This window comes from Aethina tumida, chromosome 2 (assembly GCF_024364675.1).
Source record: "Aethina tumida isolate Nest 87 chromosome 2, icAetTumi1.1, whole genome shotgun sequence".
In the NCBI taxonomy this organism is placed as follows: domain Eukaryota; kingdom Metazoa; phylum Arthropoda; class Insecta; order Coleoptera; family Nitidulidae; genus Aethina; species Aethina tumida.
This window is the reverse complement of record NC_065436.1, coordinates 2954915-2968369: the sequence shown is the minus strand read 5'-3', so window position 1 is coordinate 2968369 and position 13455 is coordinate 2954915. Positions and strand designations below refer to the sequence as shown.

Genomic DNA, 13455 nt, shown 5'->3' with positions numbered 1-13455 from the left:
ATTTATATTCTTGCGTTTATGGGAATTGTATTTAGGTCTTTATAATATTACTTTATATATTATTTTTAATAAATTTAACAGTCTATTCATGTTAATTCCAATATTGACTTAAGTTACTTGTAGGCGTGGTTACTAAAATAATACAATTCTTTACATTAGGTACAATTTGAATAAAAACTACAATCTCTTCCTTTAACTAGTTTTCTTGAACAGTACAAACTAATTAGTACTGGTCAAGAACACTTCATTCTGAACTCTTCTTAAGTCCTGAAATATTTGACACCATTAATCATTGGTGAAAGTGTTGAGTAGCTTCAAACTTTTAAAAATAAAACAACTGAAATATCTGACAATGCACAAAAATAAGCTAAAACATATGACATTTAAATATTCTATTTATAAAGGATTCTACATCTGTTTAAAAATAACACTTATAACTTAAAACTAATAAATAAATAAATAAATAAATTCAAATTTAAAGCATTTAACTGTTGGCTAATACAAGATCTAAATATATATTCCATTTCTGATTCCATATCTCGTAGGCTCTCGCCCTTTCGTCGTCGTTCATCTCGCTAAATTTCAACGAGTTGATCGCCAACTGCTTCAGGAAACCTAAACCAACACCTTCAGGTGTCATTCCCATGAAGGTCACGTACCAATCGTAGCTAAGACCACTCGCATTCCAAAGCGAGGGATCATCATTACCAACAATCACCGGATAATCCTGAGCCATCAAACTAGCCGCCGGATGATTGCGGAGGTCCTTCACTAACATTAACACTTGATTAGAAATAGGACACAGTTCTATAGGAATGTTCTTTTCCTTCCCCAGTTTTATTAAATTAGGGTGCTTGTCCAGGGCGAATCCGTGGCCGATTCTGGACGCGTTCAATAAAACAGCGTCCACGAGATTCAAGTCTGTGTGGCCGAACCAGTTGGTCTCGCCTGCGTGGAAGAAGAACTTCATGCCGTGTCTGGAGGCGTTCAGCAATTCATGTCGGTAATCGTAGAGGGTTTTGCCTTCCTCTTCGTACCCCACGAAGTCGAAGCCGGCAATGAAGTTGGGGAATTCCTCTTTGAGTTCAATTAAGGCTTCCAAGGCGTCGCTTAGCACTTCGTTGTCCACGCCTCTGTATACTGAGTGGATGTACTTGACGCCTAGGAAGTCGGGGTGTTGCTTCTTGAAGTCTTCCACTGTGTTGATGAATATTCGAAAGAAGTCCCTGGTGTTGTAGGTGGTTCCATCTAGTTCGTACAAAGGCATGAAGGTGCCCTTCAGCTCCGTGTACAAAACGTTGTCCTCGTAAAGCTCGTTCAGGAGCTGTGTGATGTAGATCTGGAAAGCTGGTTTGTAACAAACCATGTCATAGAGGGTGGTGAAGGTTTGCTTGAATTTTGCCCAAACGTCAGTGACACTCGGATAACTTTCCTCCACGTTGTCCACCACCAAGGACAACTTCTTCAGCAGCCAATCATCGAAGTTGTCTTGTGTTTGTCTGTAGTGCTCCAAAGGTTTATACTCCGTTGTTTGTTTCCCATGTTGGAAGAACTTAAGCTTGAACACTCCGTTGACGTATCCCCCGTACAGGTTCTCAAGATAAGTCAGGTTGGTAATGACGAATTCATTGGATACAGCTGCCAACACGTGAGTATGCAGTGAGGCTCCTTTGGGTAAACGCCGAATCAAGTCGAACACTTCAGACCCATCGACGTGATGCTTTGCTTCAAAAAAATGCACGGACGGCCAAAACTTTGATGGATTTTTGTACCCCTCGTTCAACTCGATGACTTTCTTCTGCAACACCAGGTCGTTGACCTTTAATTCTTTTTCGGTTAGATTAACGCGTCCACCAACGAAATTGGCCAGCTCCTCTTTGATTATTTGATCACGTGTTTGTAACGCACCAACATCTGACATTGTTGTACACAACAGCATTAATGGCAACACGATCGCGAACGACATGGCGACCTACTTTACTACTCTTTTATAAATATGGCCCCTTAATTTATACTGGTAATAGAGAATTGGGGGATTTACCGGTTGGAAATAAACAAAAAATCAATCCCTATTGGTTTGAGTCGAATATCTAAGCCAAAAATTGTTCGACGTAATCACAAGTTATTGGGGACCATTCATATCTGATGTCCCTGAACTATGAATTGGATGTTGGCGCTTTGTTATTAATTACAGTTCATAATGTCAAATAATTTTGTCCCTTTTAGTCAATACGAATTGATAATATAACAAATAAGATTATTTGAAGTTACTAACAATAGCTTAGGGTGAATTATATTGGAACACACAAATGTGTCATCAATTTCATCATAACTTCAATGTATAATAATTAGTCATATTTTAAACATATCTACAGTATGTTGTTTCAGGTACAAACATCACTATCGTTTTGATATTTCACAAATTTTTTAATGACATGATATGATACAAATAAAGAGGGAAATTACATTCCTTAATATTACAAAAAAAATAATACTGATAAATTTAAATTCATTTATTTATATTTATCATAGTATTATGATTATTTCTATAAAAGTAGTATTAAAAACAGCCATAATCACTTAATATTAGAAAGTAAGTTACTTAAATTAACCTATATATTATTTTATTTTAATTTGTATTAAAATATTTACTTCTATTTGTTATTATCAATTATACTTTACCAAGTATGAAAATTAGACACCCATCAATGTCTTTGTTAAACTTAAATTGGCTGAGTTTACACAAATTAAATTCCTAACAGACCTTTCCTTGATTTTCTTTTTGTTCTGACTTAAGGAACAATTAAGTTTACATAATCAATTAACTATAACTAATTGGTAATTTCTAGTTGCAAAGTTTGGATTGTGTGATTCAACAAAACTTCCTTCAAGTTATAAGTTGAAGTTGCACAGTTCCGGATGATTTATTAAGCAATTCAAACAGTTCTTGGGAAAAACGTTATGGAATAATAGTTCTTTAATATATTTGCTTAACTTTAAGGGAAATTGGAAATTTATCATGGTACATCATTATTAATAGGAAGTCATTAAAATATAAATTAATATTTATGTTGCTTCAGTTTAAATGTAAATTAAATATTATATGTATAATTGTTAGATTTTGATGATCTGATTAGATCTGATTATATAAAGTAGTGACCATAATTATAGCAAATTATAATTCAGTGTTACCAATTATATTTTAGAGATAAGTCTAATTTATACAAAATGATGATTCTGTTTTTGTTGAACATCATACAGGGACTAAAGTGCACAAAAAGTTTGTCATACCCACAGTGAAACATGGTGGTGGTTCAATTATGATCTGTGGATGCTGATATCAACACTATAGAAAACATTGGGGATCACATTTATAATCAAATTGGACATTTTACATATTTAAATGAACCCATCATAACAATTCAAGAAGCTTGAAGGAATATAGACTTGTCGTATATTGGGAGTCTATGTCTTGAAATGGGCCAAAATTATAAAACTAAAAGGATTTTACACAATTTGTTAATGTAAAATTAAATAACACAGATTTTTTAATCATTAAAAATCTCTTTCAAAGTTAAAGTTCCCATATTTATGTCCAGCTCAATTCAGAAAAATATATGTAACATTTTATAGAATAATACTTCTGTTGTAGTACTGTATAATAAAACAATAGTAAATCAATAGTATTTTAATTAAATAAACGAGTTATAGCTAAAATATTTAATATTGTAAAAAGTTCCTATAATAATGACCACCACTGTACAAAATAAATTTAGAAAATGTAAAAGCATAAAGAAGACACTTGCAATGCATTTCACTGTGCAGTTGGTAACCTTGAAAGCAACTCAAGCGAAATTTTTTACTTTTACTTTTTATTCCTGGGTCAACAAATTTGATCAACCCAATTAATAGTTAAACATATACCCACTAATAAGTATTGGTATGTCGGCTCAATGGTCTAGGGGTATGATTCTCGCTTTGGGTGCGAGAGGTCCCGGGTTCAAATCCCGGTTGAGCCCTAATCTTTTTTGTTTTCAATTTATCGAATCATTTGACTGAATCACAAATTTAACAAATTTATGCAAATATAATTTATTTTTATCAGTGTTATTGGTTTCCTGACGTCAGGGACGATATGACGGATGATTTGGAATAATTGCGATTCGAAATTATCATTAACTGATATCGCATCCATCTAACATGTTGATGGAGGTAGACACTAATGATCACGACCCAGAACAGACAACTATATTAATCACCCTGATAGATTTTCAACACTGATGGTGGCAATATGGACTTGGCTGACAGTGAAAGATAATCCATATCGTGAACACCCTCCTACCTATGTATTTCACAAAATGAAATCATTATTATTATGAGTAACTATCATATATTAGTGTGTATATGTGTGACTCAAACTAATGATAAATTTAATTATTCTTCACATCAAAAATCAATAAGTCCTGATAAGAAATTAATCACCCATATCAAATAATGAAATAGAACTAATAAATAAGTACACTAATTATTTTATATTTAACTATTATAATATTAATAAATAATAATATCAACTTTTACTTAAATATAACAATTAATGAAACATTTAAATTTCACAAATAATATTTTATGCTCAAATATTTGATTATAAAATAAATAAGCACCCCTCTAAATTGGAATAATCATCCCCGTTGCAACTAATCTGATTTTAAACTGAATTATCTTTCTTTAATGATGTAGCCCGAGTTGAAATCATTTCAATTTTGAATCAATCAAAATCCAAATCAACTGATTTTAATTAAAAATACCAGCAAGTATGCAACCAACATTTCATATACTTTTGTTATATTTTATATTATTTTAGTTGATTATCACTTTAGTATTTTTAACTCAAAAAAGGCAAAAAAAACAGTAATTATATAACAAAAAAAGAAATTAATATGATGTTTAAAAATAACTAATGTTCTGATTGGATTATGATTATACTTATCCTTTAAGAAAAAAATCAAAAACGATTATTAAATATTTAAAAATTGTGTTGTATTTTCTTCCCTCAAAGGTGAATGAGGAGTACACTGTCTTGAAAATTTTGTATTTATTTATTTTTTAAGTTTAAGTAATTAAATCAATAAGATTTTGCTATTTGTTTAAATTTCTACTGACTGAAAATAAACTATTAAACAATTATTAAACATCCCAACCTTGATTTTATTTTTTTATTATATAAATCACCATAGGTAGGCAATCAAGATTACTTCCACCGGGTATTCCCCCATCTCTGAAATACTGGGACAGGTGCTTGTACTCTGTGGATTAATAATAGACTAACTAAAATTATATTGTGTTGTAGTGAAATATAATATTTATAACAAAATGGTACCTATCATTTATTAATTATTATTGTTATTATAATAATGAATAATTATATTTATTTTTACATCATGTTTTTAACTCTTGACTAATATGGTGAAGTCCGGGTTACCCAAATGGTATTATTGGATCATAGTTAACCCAGCCCTAATTTTAGGAGAAAGGGCTATAACAAAAATAATTAATATAAACATTTTTGAAATGAAAAAACTCGAAGGAAATGTGAGCAAAAAACTCTATTTTTAACCTTATTCTTTAGTTTTAATTTTCAAACTTAGAAATTGTTGACCATTTCTACAGGATTTTGCCTTAAAAATGTTGTATTTAGTTGAGGGATGAAATTACCCCTTTATCATAGCTATTCAATATTTAATTCAGAACAAATTTAATTATTAATTCTGCAATAAAAAAATTAAAAAAAGTACTGTTTCCGCCCGGGATCGAACCGGGGACCTTCCGCGTGTTAGGCGGATGTGATAACCACTACACCACGGAAACTAGATACTAAAACTTGTAAATTATATGCTAATATATGGAATGGTACTCAAATCAGCATTAATAATATAAAAAGAGAAAGGTCAAGAATGGAGTCAGTACCATAGCACACCACCACCACCATACCTAGACCCCACTCCTGACATTTCCTACTTAATTCATTACTTTCTATTCAGGTAGCTCCAATAAAACTGTACCAACCTGTGTAGTACCAACTACTTCACAAATATAATGTTGTACTAGTCAGTCTAAAGATTTTAATGGTTATTTTTTGACAAAAATTAAAGGCTGAATCTTTGGGGAACAAATCAAAAGTTGCTGGTAGGCAATATCAGTCACTATAAAGAAGAAGTGGGATGAGTACTGAAGCTATAATAATAACACTGATAATAAGCAAAAAGCTGCAAAAATAAAAAAGTTAATGTTGAAAATAAGTTGATTAAATGTGCCATTGAAGCTGCAAAAGCATCCAAATCCAACTCGAAATGAAATAAACTCCTTTAAAAGCTTCAATACTAAGTAATTTCATTATTAGGTAACCACAGGTTCTAGGAGGGTCTAGGACCTGGAAAATACTTTCTAATAAACATAAATGTATCTTTTTATGCCTCGTATAAATTGCACCGAGTGTTCCTTCCACACATTTCATGGATCTTAATCCCCATATCAGACATTCCATATGCGTGAAAATTTGTATCGGTCGTTAAATAAATCCCACCCCCACGCACGAAAGAAACTAAACAACACAAAAGAGGAATTATGCCGGTTTTATTAAATCCACTCCTCGGAAGAACCAATATATATATATATATATATATCGGGCGTTGTAGCCGGGAATCCAAATTGAGTGCGAACATTTTGTTTTAAATTTATCGGACGGGGGGGGTAAAAATGGAAGATCTCGCCGGCTTCTTCACGAACAGATCTCACGACGCATATTTACGTGGCCGTAAAAATTTTATTGCCACGAGTGCGGAGCCCGTCCCTAGGGGGAGAAAGTGTAAAACATTCGAATTGCGACAAAAAAAAAAAAATACTGTTTTACGACGGGACTGTTTAAGTGTTTGATGGAAGCGCTGATTTCGAATCCCTTAACGTCCGCCGTTATTGTCGTTGCTGCTCTTTTTTGGAAATAAATTATTTTTACGCTGCCCCAGCGTTAAAAATGCTGCAAAGATATTTTAGTTTCAAACTTAATTAACTATATTATATTATAAAATAACATCTACACATTTAGTAATCTAATTAATAAATGTATTCATTATTTTATATAATTTAATTACTCTACAAATTTTTTTAAACTTTTAACAAAATGTCATCACTCATCTCAACAAGTGAGTGTCAGAGAAAAAATTATTGACTTAAAAGGTCAAACCATTGCCTGAAATTGTTGGACAAGACAAGGTAAACGTCAGGGAAGATATGGAGCATCAAATAAACGTCAAAATGACTTATAGAAGAAGAAAGACTTCTTCCCAGTTTAACCTTCATCTCATATTGCATCACTGTCGTCAAAAATGGGAATGGCGACAGAAAAACAGCTTTGTGAGGTAGAAAAGAATAATAGAAGGCACAGAGGTGAAATAACGAAGTCTTAAACAGCAAACTTCTAGATTTAGCCCTTCCTTCACTGACTTCCAACATAGTAGAGCTGGTGTGAAGTGTGGTACCTTCAATGTCAAGGTAAATCAATGAATGTCTAGATCATCAGTTTAAAAAATTAATACTGACCAATATATTCTCTATTTTTGACTAAATTTTGTACTCTGAACATCAAAATTCAATGAAATCTTGGAGCTAGATCTGTGTTTCCTATTTTCTAGGACCCTGTTGTGAACCACCCTTTGCTTCTTTACTTAGAACTCTCCAAACTTCAGTTTCCAACAAGATAATGCCCAACTTCATGTTGAAAGAGTTACTTTGAAGAATATTCCTAATAAAGCCAAATAAATTTGTTGTCATTGCCAGTAGGATCACTGATATATGGCTGATGAGATTTATGGGACATTATAGATAGAAAGCTTCGAGATTCAGCCTTTCTTTCACAGACTTTAGTGCACTTCCAACATAGTAAAGCTGTCAAGAAGTAAGATATCTTCAATGCCAAGGCAAATCAATGATGATCCGTTTAAAAAAATTGATACTGGTCAATATATTCTCTATTTTTGTCTGAATGTTTTACTCTGTACACCAAAATTCAATAAAATCTAAGAGTAGATTCTTATTTTCTATGTTGCTATAATGGACCAGCTTACTTAGAAGCCTCCAAACTCCATTTTCCAACAAGATAATGCCCAACCTCATATTGCAAAGGTTACTTTGAAGTATTTCCAATATGCTCAAGTAAATTGTGAGCAGAATAACTGACACGTGACTGTTGACCCTCCTTCACAGACTTTGGTAGACTCCCAACATGTATGATTCCTATTTTCTATATTACTGAGTATAAATTGTAATTAGTCACTAAATACATTAGTTTATTAATTTAATTATTTCTACCCCTTGAGTGCTTTGTAAATTTATGTACCCAGATCAATAACTAAACACATTATCATTTGCTTCTGTGACAGACGTTTGTCGTTATGTAAAAATTTATAGTACGAAATCTAATCAAATAGATTTTTCCAGCAGCTCAAACATTATCATGTTTTCCAATTTTTATTACACGTCGATATAATACATAAATATCCTTAATCTCGCAATAGATTATACTTTACAACTTTTGGTGTAACCTCGTTTATTATTTTCAGGTGTTTGCTCAAAGAAGAACATCAATTTTAAAATGTGCTCGTACGTTAAACAAGTAGTTTTTGTCTTACTAACAATTTATATAACTGTTCAGTGTGCCCCTTTAAACGTTGAAGTTATTGAGGACCCAAGTAAGTCTCAATTAATTTACAACTTGTAATATTTTATAATTTTGGTTTGTTAGGAGAGCTGGAGAGTATTAGGGCAGATATTATTCTTGGAAAACAAATTTATGAAAGCATAACAAGTTGCTTCAACTGTCGTTCAGCCCAATATGTAAAAATGGTAAGTAAGTATTATTTATGTACTCATTTAAGGTATTTGCTATAGTATTAATACAGAAATTTGTTATTTAAACAACAACAAAGTTGATTGATTGATCAAAACATTCCAAACCATAAATTTTCTACAAAACAATGTATGGTTGTAAATTATCCTGCATGTGACAAGTAGTATTAGCATTGAAACATTAATAATAATAAACAATGTTGGTTATTTTATCTTTTATGGTTACTAAATATCGATTTTATCTACTTTATCTTTAGACTAGAAATATTAATTTTTGTTTATTCTTGCAACAAAAATAAAATAAATTTACTTTTACAAGTATTTTATTTAATTCATTATTTTTTTAAATTTCAGGACAGTCATAAGGAACAAGCATTATCAATGTACAAATTTTATTCAAAGTCTTGGAGGCAAAGAAATGGTGGAAACGTCATTTGCTTCCCTGTTAACAGATGTGTGAACATCAGTGATATTGGCATCCATCCTTAAATATTAATAATTCCATTTTTAATATTGTATTGATAATAATTTTTAGATTATATACTTATTTATTAAAACTATTTAAAGTGTAAGCTCACAATAAAGTATCTTAAAATAGTAAATTTATTTAAATAATTTATTCTATTTCAATGTTGATGGTGTCAAGAATTAAGATAAAATAACTAAGAAGCACATCAAATTTTAGAAGTATTTATTTTTGTTATTACCCTAATTTACCAATAAAATTTAGTACCAATATGTCTGGTTAGTTATTTTCCTCTTGGTATAAATAGCCCACAAATTCTTCTTTTAATCTATCTCACAACTCAAGAGATTAGATTTAGGAGCAAAAATGTTATTTATCCAAATATTCTGGTGATTATTTAAGTATTTTTAAAGTAGTTTCAACTGATTTAAGACAATTAAGTTTAAGTTTGCTTATTTATTTATTAATATATTTATTTACAACATAATTTTACTTTGCATCCATACAGTTTTATTCCTTTTTGGAAAATGGATATACTCCTGGATCATCTGGGTCAATACAGTCACCATTTGGAAAGCAAATTGTGTCACCAAGAGCTTGCAGTCTCTCCTTGTCAGTTATTAAGTTGTTGGTCAGATAATAATTGTAAATATCTAAAGTAACATCATTTGACACTGTGATAGCCTAAAATAAATATATTACTTAATGTCCACCTTAACATAATTAAAAATCTCCTTACAATATCCTGGTTTTGGAGCAAGTACCCAATGAGCAACTGTTTCTTGATAAAAGTTTGTTGGTCTGAAGAGTACAATAAATGAAATAAGAATGGTAACAAAAAAATATGTTAAGGGGTCTTACCTTGTTCAGGTATTTCATCCAAAACACTCTTGGACTTAGCACTTAAAGACCTGGCGTCCACATTAACGTAGACCAGCACGAGTGCCAACAGTAGCACCTTCATTGTTTGCAGTCCTCGAAAGTGCAACGCTTTATTGTTATTAAATGATTTAAATCAATTATTGATGTTGGGCTATATAACCGTAATAAATAGGTCGTCAAATTTATCTAAATCCCCGTGCAATAAAATGTGTTCGTGATGTTTATGGCTGGATTCGTTTTAAAGGTTTTGCGTAAATTATAGGAATTATTTGTGCCGTCATATTATTCGGAGGAATTATGGAATTCCGCAAAAAAGTACCGTGACATAAGCCTTGTTGAATTTTCACTTTGAAACATTATAATTAATGTTTAACACTTTCAAAATAAAATTGTTTTTGCAAGTAATTGTTGTTTTAAATAATTAGCAAATCATTATCATCAGTACATTTTTAAAGGATTAACATGTGCTAATTGAGATTTATTGTTTTTTTTTAATAAAAATGTTCCCATGGACCATTTTAGGGTAATTTTTGGTACGATGAGCAAGATAACCAATAAATAAATCAAAAGGTCACATCCAACAATACCCAGTTTGTTTTGGGCAGATGAAACATATTTGGCCTACAGTTAATGAAAATTTAATTTCCATTTTTGACGATTTTTTGCCATTAGTGTAATTTTTTCAATATCCCAAGCTCCACATTTTTCATCTATAGCATAAAAATTGAGATAAAAATTAAAATATTATTATAGAAAGGTTGAAAAGTTTGGTTGGCAATAAATTTTGTATTAAAAATGTATATCTTCATTTGGTTTTTGTTTCCAGAAAATTTAGAAGCTTAACAAGGTAAAGTTGAAACAGAGAGAAGATGTCAAAGTTTCTGGGATGAGAAACAAATTTAAAAGCTTTTTCTTTTCTAGGTCTGCTAGACTTTGAAAGGTTTGATAGTCAATAAATTTTCTATTAAAATGTGCATCTTCATTAGGTTTTTGTTTCCAGAAAATCTAAAAACTGGACAAGTTGAAAGGTTACTCCAAGGCAAAGTTGAAACAAAGAGAAGATGTTAAAGTGTCTGGGATGAAAAATAAATTTAAAAGCTATTTCTTTTCTAGGTCTTCTGGGCTTTGAAAGATTTGGTAACCAATAAATTTTCTGTTAAAAATGTGCATCTTCATTTTGGTTTTTGTTTCCAGAAAATCTAGAAATTGGACAAGGTGGAAGGTTGCTCCAAGGCAAAATTGAAACAGAGAGGAGATGTCAAAGTTTATGGGATGAGAAATAAAATAGAAATTGAACTATTAACTGAACTTTATTCAATTTTCAATTTATAACCAAGTATTAAATAAGCATATTGTGTATGTAAAATAGAATATTCTGAAAACTCTAAAACTAGTATTCTAAAAATAACTTACTAACAACTTACTTTAGTGGATTTCCCTTTAAATATTTTTGCTGAAGTTTCAAAAACAATAAAAATCAGCTGTTTTCAAATACTATTTCAGACATTTTAGAAGTCTGTTGTATATGTAATGTTTCCAATAACTTCCCAAAATAAAATTACTAAAAGTCAATAAATGATATATTTTAATATAAATAAATTAGTTACATGTAATAAATAACAGAGCATATTAACTCACAAAAGTATTTTATTAAATAGTAAAACTGAAACACTCATTGACTAAAACTATGGAGCAATTTAAGGATGTACTCCAGGGTCATCCAAGTCGATGCATCCAGATGGGAAGCAAATCACATCCTTCAGGGAAGACAGGTGCTGCTTTTCCTGCACCAAATGGTTCTGGATCATCGATTCGTAAATTGCTGCTGACACTTCAGTGGGAATTTCCGCATATTTCTGTAAAAATACACCGAATTAAAACGAAGTTATTAGAGTAACTTGATGGTTTACCTCAAACTCCGACTTTTGGAGTGCTTCGTAGCCTTTCAGCAAGTTGTATCTTAGGTAGGAGGCTCTTTCTAAAACAAAATAACACGTCAAACGTCACCGAAATAATAAAAATGCTCAATTTGAATACCTTCTTCTGGAATGTTGGAGTAGAAGGACTTCAATTGGGTTCTGGTTAAGGCTTTTGATGAGGCTGAAGCCAAAATGGCAACCAACAATACACACACAGCCACCTTATTCATTTTTTGATTTGTTTCAACTAATAAATTCCTGCATTGGCGTCGCAGTACTTTATATTGGGGGTATCCCTCCTTAACATATCAGATTACAGGTACTCTAAATGGGTAATAAATTTAAAACTAATACAGGCAATGACAAGGATGTCGTTGTTTATACGATTTAAATGGTCTATATGATTTACAACCGTGTCTCCATTTTTTATTATCTACAATGAAACAGTGGTTTTTTTTGTCATGGTCTTTGTGGCAGCCAAAGGGGGATTACCCACTGCTGTGTGCCGGAGTTTAAAAAAATCAATAGTAGAGTTGCGTTCTGGGAATTAAATTCTGCACTGATAATGTCGATTGATTCGATTGATTAGGTCAAATATTTTTTTGGGTTTTTACATCCTGACATTATTGAAATATTTGCAACGAAAATAAACAAACAAAAAATCAGATTTAACTAGTTTTTTAATAATACTATCTTAAAATCCAATTAATAAGACTTGAAAATAAAAAAAATAATTAATTTTTATTAATTTATATGCAAATAAATACAACATAATGTAAATGTCACAAGACAAAAATTTAATTATTATACTTTTATCAATATTACAACTTGCATAATATATTTGATAAGAATTACTTTAATCATTCAGTGTACTTAATTAATGTTCATAATTAATGAAAAAAGCTTCGTATTTATTTATTTATAAATTAATAATTATAAAAATTATAATAATACATAATTTAATTCCAAAACTTTGTTTTAAATATTATTTATAGTTTTTAATTTAATTATCTATTGATTTTTACAGACTAATTGTACATTACTAAATGAATTATTTATTAATATGTTTATATTTTTCATTTTTGTAGCTCAGATAATATAATGACGCCACCATAAACTTATTAAAGTATATTATGCTACTGTTTTATTGTATTTTAATCCAATACAGTTGGTTATAAAATGAAAAACAGTAAGTAAACAATTGTAAGCAATAATCAGTATCATTAATCCATCAACTGCATCAAATCCTCTTGTAAATCTGCCGCTATCTTAAATTTAAGTAATGTTATT

At 30.8% G+C, this 13455-nt stretch overlaps 4 protein-coding genes and 2 non-coding genes across 7 annotated transcripts; 2 read left to right on the top strand and 4 right to left on the bottom strand.

Annotated features, from left to right (window-relative positions):
- Positions 1-381: 381 nt before the first annotated feature.
- Positions 382-2559, bottom strand: LOC109598844 (adenosine deaminase 2-like). Its single transcript, XM_020014764.2, has one exon. It carries the CDS (start codon positions 1964-1966, stop codon positions 485-487), a length of 1482 nt encoding a protein of 493 aa, XP_019870323.2. The 5' UTR covers positions 1967-2559; the 3' UTR covers positions 382-484.
- Positions 2560-3947: 1388 nt separating this feature from the next.
- Positions 3948-4019, top strand: Trnap-ugg (transfer RNA proline (anticodon UGG)). Its single transcript has one exon. It is a non-coding gene; the product is annotated as a tRNA-Pro (tRNA).
- Positions 4020-5792: 1773 nt separating this feature from the next.
- On the bottom strand, positions 5793-5865 carry Trnav-aac (transfer RNA valine (anticodon AAC)). The gene has a single exon. It is a non-coding gene; the product is annotated as a tRNA-Val (tRNA).
- Positions 5866-7359: 1494 nt separating this feature from the next.
- Positions 7360-9543, top strand: LOC109598864 (uncharacterized). Of its 2 annotated transcripts, none has more exons than XM_020014781.2 (4): positions 7360-7545; positions 8613-8741; positions 8795-8895; positions 9253-9543. In XM_020014781.2, exons 2-4 carry the CDS (start codon positions 8645-8647, stop codon positions 9385-9387), a joined length of 333 nt encoding a protein of 110 aa, XP_019870340.1. In that variant the 5' UTR covers positions 7360-7545; positions 8613-8644; the 3' UTR covers positions 9388-9543. The 2 variants fall into 2 exon arrangements, with proteins under 2 accessions (XP_019870340.1, XP_019870342.1); XM_020014783.2 differs by lacking the exon at positions 7360-7545 and adding an exon at positions 7793-7948.
- Positions 9544-9807: 264 nt separating this feature from the next.
- LOC109598868 (uncharacterized) lies at positions 9808-10363 on the bottom strand. The gene is made up of 3 exons (XM_020014784.2): positions 10226-10363; positions 10104-10165; positions 9808-10048 (listed from the first exon to the last, which is right to left on the bottom strand). Exons 1-3 carry the CDS (start codon positions 10326-10328, stop codon positions 9875-9877), a joined length of 339 nt encoding a protein of 112 aa, XP_019870343.1. The 5' UTR covers positions 10329-10363; the 3' UTR covers positions 9808-9874.
- A 1450-nt stretch (positions 10364-11813) lies between these two features.
- LOC109598866 (uncharacterized) lies at positions 11814-12401 on the bottom strand. Its single transcript, XM_049963107.1, has 3 exons — positions 12284-12401; positions 12157-12224; positions 11814-12102 (listed from the first exon to the last, which is right to left on the bottom strand). Exons 1-3 carry the CDS (start codon positions 12393-12395, stop codon positions 11944-11946), a joined length of 339 nt encoding a protein of 112 aa, XP_049819064.1. The 5' UTR covers positions 12396-12401; the 3' UTR covers positions 11814-11943.
- Between the last annotated feature and the right edge of the window lie 1054 nt (positions 12402-13455).